The 13,761-nt window shown below is 59.8% G+C and overlaps 1 protein-coding gene across 9 annotated transcripts in view; it reads right to left on the reverse strand.

The window, feature by feature from the left end:
- Positions 1-13,761, reverse strand: part of NFATC1 (nuclear factor of activated T cells 1) — a 125,471-nt gene that overhangs the window by 58,994 nt on the left and 52,716 nt on the right. For 8 of the 9 annotated variants that reach the window (XM_044744013.2, XM_070512812.1, XM_044744011.2 and 5 more), the window contains 3 exons: positions 11,843-12,045; positions 9,920-10,092; positions 7,754-7,894 (listed from right to left, as the gene is read on the reverse strand). In XM_044744013.2, coding sequence (XP_044599948.1) covers positions 7,754-7,894; positions 9,920-10,092; positions 11,843-12,045 — 517 coding nt within the window. Of the gene's footprint in view, positions 1-7,753; positions 7,895-9,919; positions 10,093-11,842; positions 12,046-12,403; positions 12,609-13,761 lie in introns of those variants that run through there. The other variant, XM_070512815.1, reaches the window with a different exon arrangement.

A 13,761-nucleotide genomic window follows, 5' to 3' on the forward strand; every position in this document is an offset into this window, starting at 1 on the left:
CCTTTGTGCTCCAGCCTTATCGAGAGCTTGCTGGCTTCTCAGTAGGAAACTGTGCACAAGCCCAGAAGTAAAAATATTCCGAATCATTAGGGAATTCCCTGCAGCGTGAGTCATCGGAAAGGCTTCCCCGCCACGCCCGCCCGAGGCCTCCACAGCCGGGCCAGCGGTGCGGCCGCATGTCCCGCCACACCCTCGGGACGCTGGGGTTGAGCGGGGTCCTCACAGCAAGCCCCGAGCTTCCTCAGGAGCCGGAAGAGCTTTCTGGGGACTGTTCCGGGGTCGTTCTTCGATGTCGGGAGAGTCCTGAAGAGTCGCAGCATTAACTAAAGTGGTTTGACGGTCACACAGCCCAATGGTCAGAATGGAAACAATGCAGGGCCTCGGTCAGAAAGTTCCTCACTTAAGTGGCATGACGCCTGCTCCCTGGCACCTGGGTTACTCAGGCCTTCGGCCATGCAGAGGCCGTGCCCTCCTCTGTCGTCTGTCAGCCACGGGAGCGGGCTGCTTGTTCTTCACAGATCCCCGTGGAGTGCAAACTGTGTGTCCGGCCTGTGTGTTGGACACCCAGGAGCCACCAAGGCCAGTGTGCATGAGGGTGACACCGCCCTGCCACCAGGCTGCCGGCGACCAGGGAAGGCAGCCTGCGAGGTGTAAACAGGTGGTCCCCCTGACTCCTGTGAGGCCGCCACAGAGGAGACGCCGGGACCCTGCACAGGGACCTAACCCACTTGAAGGGTCAAGGAGGGGAACCTAGGACGCTGCTCCTCAAGGAGTTAGGGTCAGCCAGGGTGGGCAGGGCACACCTCAGCCGCATGTCCACCCACGGTGAGCATCACCGGGCAGGACGTCTTCATTGCCTCCTCCATCCTCCGACTCTCGCGCTCTGGGGCAGCCACAGAGCAACAGCCTACTTCCCCCAGAAGAGACTCGAGTGAAACAGAAATGAGCCACCCGCTGTGGACTCAGCTGGGCAGGTCCAAAACGGAGCCCCCACAGGCCTGCAGACAGGCCCTCCTGCCCACACCCAGCCAGCCCCAGCCACACAACCTCTCCCGTGCCCCCCACCTCAGTCACTGTGCCCTTTGGGGAAAAGTGTGGCCAGGGGCCCACGAGGCGTGAAGCTGAGCCCCCACCTCCCAGACCAGCATCTGATCCCATTCCCGCCCCCTCCCTCGTCTGTCGGATGCTGACCTTGAGGTCAGCCTGAAACCCCACAAGGGAGTGGGAGCCCCCCAAAATCTCCCTACACTGGGGCAAAGGTGCTCCTGAGAGCTCTGAGCTGGGCAGAGAAGGGCGGGTCTGGGGCTGCTGACCCCAGGACCCCAGCAGCACCTGCCCCACTGAGCGTGGGGCATCGCCCTCAGGAGTCAGCCCCCTGGACCAGCTGACATGGGTGAGCGGGGTGACGACAGCTGTCCCTGTGCATGGACGTGGCCCTCCCTACCCTTGCAGTGCCAGCGCCAGGAAAATCTGAAAGGAGAGGTCTTTCCCCCATGCCAAGTCATGGCTTCCGGGTGTGTGAGCGGCACCACAGCCAGCTGTCTGTCTCTGGGCAATTCCCAGAAATCCTTTAGGGACCAGCATGCCTAGGAAGTGGGGCCTGCAGCCCTGTGGCCACGGCATGAACTGGGGCTCCCTGCAGCCACAGCCCAGGGTCCAGACCCTGGGGGGAGGTGCGGGCCGCTGGCCAGGCCTGCTGCTGCATCGTTGCCGCGTGAGCACCAGGTGGATGACCAGAGCGAGCGAAACATGACCCGTGCTGGCTCTGCCCCAGCTTGACTGCACCGGAGTGGAAAATCTCAGGGTGCCCAGGCCCCCTGCCCACCCAGGCTGCCAGGCGCGTCACCCGCCTGCAGAGCACAGCCAAGACGGCAGGGCAGCCACGCCCCCCAGGCAGTGAGGGGGCTCTTCACACACTCACACATCCTGACACACTCACACTCATGCACACACACACCACACACACTCCCAAACTGGCTGTTTCAGGTCCCCCAGCCGCCCAGCTGCACCTACCCTTCATATGGATCCTGCATCGCGACACTGCCACACTAGGAAGCCCACATTGTGAACAGGTTCACACTTAACAAAAAGAGAAACGACATGAGGACCCTGGCCCACACCCTGTACTGCTGGGAGATGCGATTTCCCAACACGCACTCTGTGAGCAGCAGCCATGCCAGCACCATCAGGGGCGGCGGTCCACTGGCTCGGCGGGATGAGTTGGAGCTGTGGCCTGAGGCCCCTCATGAAGCCACTTGCAAGTGTCTTATCTGGGGACAACGGGACCCTGAACGTGAATTCATCTAAGCAGACGGGTCTGAGAGCCACTGGGACCGGGGCGCCGTGGAGGCACAGCGCAAGGAGGCACAACACGCCAGTCGCTCACGCACACACTTGCGTGACACACAGGCACACAGCTCAGGAAGCCCTCGGACCAGAGATGCACATGTCTCCTCCAGGCCTGCCTCCTTCCCCGTCTTCCTCAGGGACAGCTCTGGGAGGACAGAGCGGATCCGTTCACCTGTGCCTCCTCCCTGCCCGCAAAGAAGCATCTCAGGGCAAAGCGGCCGTTTTCCTGCTGCACCTTCTGGAGCAAACGGGGCGTCTGTGAAACACAAGGGAGGGGAGGTGTGTGAGCTCGAGGCCTACCTCCCTCCCACACTCACAGATTCAGGGACGCCTGCGTCTGGCCGTCTACCCTGAACCCGCACATCCTGGTGGTTTCCCTTCACAACGGACCATCATCAGGGGCATCTTCACGGGCGCTCAGGCTAAGCTGGTAAACAGAGGCGAGGACAGCTGCAGCCTCACCACCTTTCTCTGAGCACCTTCCTGCTCGCCAGCATCGCTCTGTCAGAGGAAGGGGCCTGGGGGACGCTGCCCCCTCTCCCGGTCCCTCTGCCGCCCTCCACCCAGCGCGATGGAGCAGTGCACATCAAGCAACCCCCTCCACGCCAGCCGCTGTGCCAGCCTCCACGGGTTCCTCTGCACCCAGACCTTCCCCACAGGTGAGGATGGAGCAGCCACACCAGGCGGGTGACCGATGGGGCTGCACATGGTGCTCCTGGCACCTCCTCCCTCCTGCAAGAAAGCTGGAGGCTCAGCCAGGGGACAGGGCTGAGAGGAGGAAACCAAAGAAGGGCCTCGTCAGGCAGAGATCCCACCGCGGGAACTCGGGCAGCGGGAACTTGGGCCAGTGCTGATGGGCTGCCCTTGGAGACCGGGGTCTGGGGGTTGTCCTCACCCTGCAAACCGAACTTCAGGGGAGCAGCCCCCACGGAGCCAGTGATGGAGAGACGCTCTCCTGGCCCTGAAAGGAAAGCCGGGTGCAGTCAAGTAGGTGACGGGGCTTGGGAAGCACAAGTGACCAGGGGCCACAGCACCATGGGCGTCCACCTCCTGGGAACCTGCAGAAACTGGACACTGGGGTGCACAGGCCCTTCCATCACAAACACCAGGAGCAGCTCCGGCTCAGCGAAGCCAGCGGCTGGCCACAGGCCCCACAGTCAACACTGAGTTCGTGTGTCACGTGGCCTCAGAACAGGTGTCCCGGGACCCTCCCGTCTCATCCATCCCTGGGCCCGGTGAGCATCGCACTGATGCAGTCCCCTTGGTCCCTCGTATCTCGAGGGCTCTGAAAGTGTGTGAGCCACAGACACACAGCTCCGTGGGCTCCCAGGCGGAGCCACCCAGACCTCTTGGTAAAGGCCGACGGCAGCAGCCAGACCCCAAGGCCAAAGGACGACAGGGCTGGCCACATGGCTGGGGTGGCCCTACCAAGACCACGGCTTGCCTCTTCTTTAGCTTAAATTGAGCCAGCTTCTGCGTTTGGTTCCGGCTGGGCTCCAGCTCTCGGGACGGCGTAGGAACCCACGAGTCCGAAGGAGGCGAGCCCTGCTTCTGTCTTAGGGAATTTAGCAAACTGTGTGTGAGTATTTGACAACATCCACATCTTTGCCACTTTTTACTTTCATGCTGACAATGACATTTGCTGAGTGCTGCCCACGAACACGTTGTCATCTCTTTCCCGTGAGGACGGGTGACAGCCACACCCTCATAAATAAACTTGGTATGATGAAGATTGAGCCGAGGGTGCTGGGTGGGAACCACTGAGGCGAGAAGCCCACCGCGCCAGGACCCGGGAAGGGCTCACAGCAGAGGGACAAGCCAGTGCAGACCCCAGGCTGGAGCAAAGGGGTAGGGAGCACCAGGGCCGGCCGTCAAGCCAAGACTGTCTGTGCTGGGTGAGGGGTCTTAGTAAGGGTCTAAGCACCTGTGAAGAGGTTTTGAAAGAGAAGTGGTCGAGTTTTGTGGTGGGTGGTCACTGGTGGCCACAATGAACGGGGCCTCCACATTTACACCTGGGGGGATCTCCCCCGAGTCTGGGCGTTTGGGACCTGATGGAACCCCAGATGAGGGGGAGCCCTGTTCATGGTCCAGGCCCACGTAGGGTGTCAGAGGCCTTGCAGGAGACCTCTCGGGAGACCCTGAGACCACACGCAGAGAAGACCGCCATCCGGCCCCAGCTGACATGCCAGCTCGAGGTGGCCGCACAAATTACCCTGAGTCCAGCCCATGCACAGTCACCAGTAGATGAAGTGGTTGTTGTTTGAAGCCCCTAAGTTTTGGTGAGGTTGGTTATTCGCCAAAGTAGTCACAACAGGCTTCACTCAAGGTTCCCAACAATTGCAGCAGAAGAGACCGGTGACTTCACAGAAGGCGCTGTCTTCGGCCTTAGCATCAAGAACTCGATGTTAACCCACTAACCCTCCGAAACCTTAGCCTTCTCTTCCATCTCAGCCCAACTCCGAAGCAGAGAGTGCATGTTCTTCAGGGGCGTCTTCTCGGTGTTTCCATGTAAATCGGACAAGAGTGCCCCCGGGTTGTTTCAAATGTTCACAAGGGTGTGCAAATAGATGCCTTGACTCACAGATCTGAAAAGAGCTACAGGACCTTCAGTGGGAGAGAGGGGGAGAGGGTCACCATTTCAATTCTATTCTCGCAGGTGGATATCTGCAGTCTCTGAGGCCGGCAGGTCCTGCACTGCCGGGCGTCCTGCACCTGACTCTCGACCCTCCAGGTGTGTGGGTGCCCAGGCCTCCACACACAGACTTCCATGGCTGGGACGTCGTGTGACTCCTCGGAGGAAAGGCCTATTTCACACTGGGCCTTCTGCACGCACAGTAAAGACCTAAGGGAAACCACAGGACTCTTCTAGAAATCTCCACCACTCACGCAGACAGAGCTCAGCGCTGCTGTATCACACTCTGATCACCGCCATTGTGACACTTCTCACGCAGTCCCCGCGGCCCCTCCTCCTGCCTCGGCTGACCCACAGGGACCTGGCTGATGTCCACCAGAGCGGCCTGCGCTGCTGGCCATCAAGGATGCCTTGTTCCAACTTGCCGAATGCAGTGACAGCCAGGGCTCAGCTCTCACCTGCTCTGTCACCAAGAGGAGAAAGCACGCCCTCCCTGGGGGGAACGCACTACAGCCAGCCCCCAGGCAGAAGGACCCACTCCTTGACACACACACAGCTCTGAGTCCCTGGCGCCGTGAGCCCGGAGCAGCTGAAGGGACGTCCTGTCGTGGAGCCGGCCCACCCACCAGGGCCTCCGAGGAGAGGGAGGCGGCCCAGGGAGGAGAGGGGGGCAGCCTAGAGAGGAGAGGAGGGGCGCCCTGGGGAGGAGATGGGGGCGGCCTGGGGAGGAGTGGGGTGGCCTGGGGAGGACGGGTGCTGACTTGTGGCACAGCAGCTCTAGTGCTGCTTCTCCGACAGCAGGAGGGTGGGAACACTGCAGGGCCTCTGGCGAAAGAACACGTGTGCACGTCTGTTTCCTTCTTTTGAAAACGTGCGACTTGGTGAACATGTGTGTGACACGCAAACAACCTTGTTTAAACACAGACATGGAGTTAGAACAGGGTCCACACGTACCACCGTGCTGTCCACACTTCACTTGTCACAGTGCGTGGCGTCCACGTGAGTCCAGTCACCACCCTCCGAGCTGCTGCAGGAGGAAGACGGTCGAGGACAGGCCCAGGAGATGGTGTGCGACAGACTGGACTCTGCCCCTCTGAAGGCCAGGGCCGCCCGGGGGAGGACAACAGTTGACATTTGGGAACCAAGCTCCCCACACGGCAGGCAGGTGGCCGACCTCCACGTGGCACCCATGAGGCCACAAAGCGAAGCCCCGTGACTGAGGTGACAGCCCGGCCGTGGGGAGTGTGCCCTGCAGCGGGGGCCCTGAGGGCACCCGCAGCAGCCCGAGAGCATCCTGGGGACCCTCCGGTCCTGTCCTGCCGTCAAGATGATGACTGGTCCAGGAAAACAGTACAAAAGGCTGCTCGAGCTCTCTGGATATCAGCCCAAGGGAGCTGCAGCTCAGGACAGCTCTGAGCACGAATGTCTCGCCACAAGAAGAGCACGCTCCTCCTCACCACGCACAGACACATGTTTAAAGCTCAAAAGGTCAAGTTATTTCACAATTAACCTCCTGCAAAGAAGGCTGTTCCAGCCATGCCAGTGCTTCTCCTTGTCGGCACACGGGGTTGAGTTTTCTCCATAGTTTGAAACACATTTTCCAATTATGTACATGATTATATAGCAGACCAAGTTAAATGTGAGAGACTTTTAAGTCCATTTTGATTGAAGTACCTTAAGTTTCCTGCAAACTGTACAAAATCAAGGCCCATTATGGAGGCTGAATGCCTCTGCGGTTTTCAGTGATTACCGTGAGGCCTGCCCTGGCGCTCTCAAGAAAATTTCGATTGGGAAATGTGAAAAAGGAAAACAAGCCACCAAACCCGAGCACCGCGGGCCCCTCCCCACCCGAGTGGGCACAGCACCATGCCGAGGGCCTTGGGCTGCTCTCCAGCTGCAAGGAACTGGCTCCAGAAACAAAGCTCGGGGTATTAGGGAGAAGTGAGGCCTGCACGCCCTCGTTGCTGTTCACGTGTGCAACGAGCAGCTTCTTTGTGGACACGGGGGTCAGGAGCGGTGCCACACACTGCATCTGTCCTGCCGCACACCGAGGGGCTTCTTGCTCTGGGTCCCCAAATAGCAGAGAAAAGACACTCTTCACCTTCAGACCTGCAGCAGCCTCTGTCCACAGCTTCCTCTTCCGAGCACACACACGGGAGTGTGCGCACGCCCACAAAGATGAGGTCTACACACACACACAGATGAGGTCTACACAGGTTCAGATGAGATCCACATTCGCATGCACACAAAACGGCGGCGGGTTCTAGAGGCCACCATCAGGAAGAGAACAGCAGCGTCTGCCTCTGCGTCTTTAGGGTGCGCACCAACAAGAAGGGGGGACTGAAGGATGCTAAGTGGGTGTGGAAGGTCTCTGGGCCTGAGCGAGGGTCCCACCGGCGACTGTGGCCGCTCTGACTCTGAGGAGGCCGATTCTGAGAAACGAGAGGAGCTCGTCGGTGCTGCCCAAGACTCGGCCTGAGCGGAGCAGGAGCAGGCACCCGAGAGGGAGGCGCCCCGCAGCGCAGAGAGGGCGCACGCCGGGCCTGGCGCGTCCCCACACCTCAGTCCCTGTGGTGTTGACAGCGAAATGTGTAAGAAGACCCGCGACGGCTCCAGAAACGTGCACTCACCACTGGACGCAGCCCTGGCTTTCCATGCAGGCCCCGAGCCCAGCATACACAACCAGCGGAGCGGCCGCTCCCCACCCCCCCGAACAACTCCCACCAGTGCCCAAGCCAGGAGCCACACAATGGCCTCTCCTGAGGAAAATACCTGGGGCCTTCTCCACGAAGACGACCTTGGAGTCCTGCAGGAAGTTGTGGCCGGACAGGACCATCTTCTTCCCGCCGAGCACAGGGCAGCTGCTCAGGCTCTGCTTCTCCACGAGGGGCAGCTCCTGGGCTGACCGCTGGGCTGCGTGGGGTCAGGAGAGCGAGAGTGAGTGACAGGCCTCCCCAGGCCCCGCCTCCGCACAGCATTCCCTGAGGGCGGCCGATGGGTGGCCAGGCCTCAGGAACGGCACGTCCAGACCATTCCTCGGGTGAGGAGGGTGAATGGCGTGACTCGTAATGGAACAACAGTGCAACTGCGCACCTCACCCGCTGTGTTCACAGCCGTCTCCTGAGCAGGACGCAGCACTTTACTCCAGGTCAGAGTGATTACCAAACAGAGAAGGGGAACAGCATGTCTGATCGGCCCGTGTGAGAAAACCATGTCCCTCAGGGACGTGCACACGTGCAGGTCTGTGTGCATGAACCTCCATGTGAGGGGCGTGCACACTCCCCACGAGCAGCCTGCTGGTGCGGGAGACGCCCCAGCAATCTGCACAGAGGACGGAGCATGCCACTCTGAATGGAGACGGCCTGATCACAGCGAAGATCCCTGCCTGGATGCCCGGGTACCGTGGGAATGGAACGTGGTCTCAGGAAGCTGGCAGCAGCCATGAGAGCCCCCACCCTGGGGCGCTGTGGGAGGGGCATGGGGCCAGGCGCTAATGGAAGGTAGGAGTCTCCAGAGGCAAGGCATGTGAGGGAGGTCCCAGAAGAGCCAGGAGCCCTGGGACAAGAGGGGCTGGGACATGGAGGCCGTCGGAGGCCTGGATGTGGGTCTGAGGGAGCTGGGAGGGGGCGCTGGTAGAATCACCAGGTGGCAGGGAGCAGACCTGGAGCAGGGCTCTGACTGTCCGGGGGAGGCAGGACAGGCAGAAGGACGCAGGTGCAGCAAGGCAGCCAGAAGCTTCCGTGCAGAAGCAGACAGCGAGAGCGGGCACTTCTGCAGGCTGCACAAGCCAACGGTCCTCGCAGAGTCACCTGATAGCCAGGGACCCATGAGTGAGGCTCCCACTCCATCTTGGGGAGGAGATCACGGTGCAGAAAGGTGGCGTGACCCCACGAGCCGTCCATAGTGTGGAGACAGGCGCCTTCGAGACCAGACGTGAGGGATCGGCAAGCGGGGAGGTGAGGGGAGCACAGGGCAGAGACCCCAACACGGGGCAGGAGCTGGGGGATGGGAGGAAGAGCCCCTCTGGCTGAGGTCAGTCGGCATTCAGGTCGGAGGCGAAGGAGCAAACCAAGACGCCCCAGCTGAGCCTGGGAATGGGAGCCGGGAGGACAGGGGGCTTCCTGAGACAGCCCACGCCCGGGGCTGGGGGTCCTTAGAGGTGCGGGAAGGAGGAGGGGCCGCTGGGAAGCCATTTCCTGGACAAGGAGATGTCTGACAGCGGCCAGCAGTGCAGCTGGGACGACTGTATCTTCCTGGAGAGTCCCAACGACACCTCCCCGGGGTCCCGCTCTCGGGTCAGGAAGGAGGGCCACGAGGAGAGGGCAGCCGGGAAGGAAGCGATGCTGAAGCAGAGGGGCTGCGGTGTGCCATAGACCGCTTCACCAGTGACCCCACGTGCCAACAAAAGTTAACAAAGTCATCGCAAGAGGAAGCTGAGCCATGAGGCCTGGCCCCGGGTGGGAGCATCGGCGTCACACCTGGGCAGCCCACCCACACCAGGGAAGAGCAGTGAGTCGCTCGCAGTCTTACAGCTCCAGGTTTGTCCAATCACCGGACCACAGGCAGAAGGCCATTTCTCAAGCTTCCTGAGATGTGAGGGGATTAACTCAAACGTGATCAATGAGAACATCTCAGAGCTTCGGGACTAACCTTCTTTCCTTTTTATTCTCCCCGTCAGTGTGGGGAGTTGGGGGCAGGCCCTGCACCAGCGCAGAGCCAGCCAAACCCACCGCCAGCTTAAGTCAAGCCTTCCATGGTTCACGCGTGACAGGCATGCGATTGTCCCCTTGGAGGAACAGCTATTTCCAGCAGCTTCACAAGAAAAGCACAGCTCACCAGGCACCCAAACGAGAAGCACAGAAAAGGCGTCCCTAAAGAAGGTGTCTGCCCCGAGGCCGGTGCCGGCATCACCTGAGGACGGGGAGGTGCAGTACTTACAACACTCGATGGGGTTGGAGGCGACCTGCAGCGACAGCGTCCGGCCGTTGGGCTGCGGGATGTGGACCCGGAAGACCAGCCTCACTCTGGTGTTCTTCCTCCCGATGTCCGTCTCCCCTTTGCGCAGCTCGATGTCAGAGTTCCTGAGCTTCAGGATCCCAGCGCAGTCAATGCTGCCAGAACAAGAGGCCGCACCTTCTCTCAATCTTCGACGCACGGATGGAAGACGTCCACCCACTGGCCGCCACCCAGGGCCTCAGGCCAATCCCACTGGGCTGGGCCTGCTCCTGCCCTCCGGCTGGCCCACCCTCCCGGGACAGCAGCTGACCCCCAGGAGAGACCTGCAGACCTCCACGGGCAGGACAAAGCTGCATGTTCACACACGCAGCGAAGTGGGGGGACTAAAGTAATGTGGAGACAATCCCCCCCGACCACTGGGGTCTCCGTCATCTACCCTTGATCCCGAGCAGACACTCAGGGTTCTGGAAGCTTCCGTCCCACTGCACTGGCAGGTCTGGAGGCACCAGGCACAGCACCGCAGGAAGACAGGACAAGAGCCTGCTGGGTTCCCTCCTGCTGTGCAAGTGCCCGTGTGCTTCCCGAAAAGTTCCATTGACTTAAGATTCGGACAGCACCCTCGTTACTCAGTTTAAGATGCTAAATTTTCTAGGGCTTCTGATGACTTTGTTTAATTTCATTTAACTTAATAGTTTCATTCAACAGTGGACTCCAGCAAAACGCTCCACGTGTAAACTAGTGGATGGAAGCTGAACGGTTCGTCTCTCAGGAAGCTCTGAGAGTTCGGGCTCCGAGTCGTGTCCACTCCACCAGGCGGAGACTCGCGACCAGGACCCCACACGACCTGGACAGCAAACTACCTGACTGTGTCCCGACCTCAGGAAACTCTGATTACAGCTCTTGAAGCAAACCCAAGGATGTGCAACAAATTCAGAGGCCCGTAAATTCCTCCAAATCCATGAAAAGCCAACGTGGAGAGAAAGCTTTCCTTTTGTTTTTAACTTAGAGGGTTTAACAGTTACAAATAACTTACCAAAATCCCACACAAACGCCTACGCAACGTGGCCGCATGCCCCTCCTCTCACATTCTCTCCGTCGCCCACCACAGCCCAGCTGCCCACGCTCCTCCCTTCCCCACGGACCCGCCCCTCACTCCTGCCTCAGACCGTCACGCGGGCTGCCTCACCCGTTTCAGCTCTCAGCGTAAATGCCGCCTCCTCCTGACACCTCCCTCACCTCCAGTGGCCACCGAGCTCAAAGACGCCACCCTGTCAGTGACTCGGGGCCTCAGCTGTTTATCCACACGCGTATTTACTACCAGGGCCCTTCCGTGGGACAACCTTGTTCCCTTTCTCTGCTGCACTCATGGCTCAGGAGCGACATGCAAAGCACATAACAGTCACTCAGCTAGTGGGATTAAATGAAGCCACGAATACAGGCCCTATTTGGACATGAGAAGATTAATTAATCTTCAGCTTATTAATCAATTCACCTATGAACTAATGAGTCAAATCTGACTGTGACGTTGGAGCTGGTCATACCAGCAACGTCAGAGCCTCTCTCAGTGAGAACATTACCCAGACAGGCTGTTCTCCTTGATTTTCCTGTGTTTGCACGGTAAGCCCCCTCTACTCTGCAGCGCTGCACGCAGACATGGACGGGCGCCGTGTGTAGAGCTGCAGGCAGGCACGGGAGGCACTGACTGCTGTGCAAGTGAGAGATTGGTTTCAAGTGGCAATATGCATAGTGGCTGAAACCCTAGAGAGAAACAAATCTGTTGTCATAAGTATTTGTGAAGTTTCTTTAGGTGTTAAGCAAGGGCACCCTGGGCCACTGGTGCTGTGGAGAGGGGTCTGTGTAGGAACGCAGGGGGCCTGCCCCAGTGCCCGCAGCCACGCAGCTTACATTGCTCGCATATTATTTTCTGGCAGCAGTGGGATTTCCAGGACTTTGGTGTTGGAGAGGATGACTTCGTGACTGGTGGTGGAGACGGTCTTGCCGGTGATCCGGTGGACCTGGTAGAAGGCGTGGGGTCTCAGCAGGCGGTCGTCCGCCGTCCCGATGAACAGCTGCAGCGTGAGCGGCTCGCTCTCCAAGTAGCCGTGGAGCTGGTGAGAGAACAAACACCCCCACTAAGCACCCTGCGCACAGACTGCTCAGAATCAATAAAATTTTTATAAGCAGAGGCTAATTCAAAAGGAAAACCTGTGACAGGTGCTGGGTGTTAAGTCCCTCCCACTCCCGGCCCCCTTTCTGCTTCTGTGTAACATATTGGTCCAATAAGACAAGTGTGCAGAAAATGCCTTATTATGCTAAAGGTCCTGGGGCACTCGGCTAGGTGTCGGCTCTGAACACTCCTGCCGCCCACGTCTGAACACACACACGTGCACACTTGTACACACACTACCGCAACCACCCAGGACGAGCACCCAGGACGACAGTGATGACACTCATGGCCATGCTCACCTTCCCTGGAAGGAGCAGCAGGCGGGAAGGCACCAGTGGCTCCTCCTCCTCAGACCCGCCTCTCTCCTCGTGCACTTGCGTGCAGGAACACCACCCTCTGCGCTCCGAGTAGGACCACGTGCGACTGGGCAGCCCCATCAGAATGCCGGCGCCACTGAGCTGTCTGCCGAAACCCCCTCCCCTAATAAATCCACACACGCCCAACAGAACAGGATCCACTTTCTTGTATTCAGTCACATCCTCACCGGCAGACAGGGCACTTGCAAACAGACACGTAAACAAAATTGGCCCTTTTCCGCCTGGCTCGGAGCCTCTCTCTCAGAGGCAGGTGGTGGCTAAATGCTGCCCTGGTGCCCCCGGCCCTTGACCCCAGATCGGCTGCAGAAGCTCCGGGCGTCAGGTGTGTGGCCGGTCTGTGACCAGCGTCAGACTACATAGGGACCACACGTGACAAGCCCACATTCTTGAAAAGACATAGTGTGTGTCACCACACGACTCCAAGGAGACTCTGATGACGGGGCACAGGACGAGCACGGCGCTCCCACCAGGTGCCGGGGCCCAGCTCTGCTCCTCGGCACCACGGACGCTGAGGGTCAGACCCCATGCCAGGAGGTGAAAAGCGGGGCCCTCGGACCGGCCCCGCTCCGTCTTGCCTTCCTCTCGGCCTCACACATCAGGCTCTCCTTAGGCCAATCGTTTCCGGAACTACTGTTTCTCTGCTTTCACGTGAACACCACCATCAGGGTTACTACTGAGAGACGCCACCCCACGGGGCAAACTCCGTCAGGAACAGGAACAATTTCTTCTCAATCAAGTACGTGGCTTAGAGGGGCTGGGTCCAGACCCCGCTGCTGTGTCCTCATCACAAGTGGGGACGGGGCCTCCCCTCGGAGCTGCTGCGAGGACCGCCATGCGCCCATGCGAGGGCCTGGGGCAGCGCCCGGCACACAGAAAGGGCTCAGCGCGTGTGAGCAATCTGAGTCCTCTCCTTCTCCTCCTGTCTTCGCTCTCCTCCTGGCTAACTCCAACCACTGTGACAACAGGTAGCGACTGGAACCCACGCCAATGTGATGAGCCACGTCACACGCTCCGAGGGAAGTGACGCACCAGAACGCTGTCCATTTTCGACAAGCAGACAAGCCAGAACCCTGTCTGAAGCTGCGGGGCCTGCTGATAGCTGGGAGCCCCCAGGCCCTGGCACGACCCCACCCTGCTCAGGGCAGGGGATTCTAAGGTGGGGTTGGAGCCCCCGGCAACGTGCAGGCTGCTCAGAAAAGCTGCGGGTGGAGGGGGAGGGACGAACAGAAGCCACGGGAAGAACTGGCCCCCCACTGGGGACGTTCTTGCCTGTCCATGCA

This window comes from Equus asinus, chromosome 7 (assembly GCF_041296235.1).
Source record: "Equus asinus isolate D_3611 breed Donkey chromosome 7, EquAss-T2T_v2, whole genome shotgun sequence".
Lineage (NCBI taxonomy): Eukaryota > Metazoa > Chordata > Mammalia > Perissodactyla > Equidae > Equus > Equus asinus.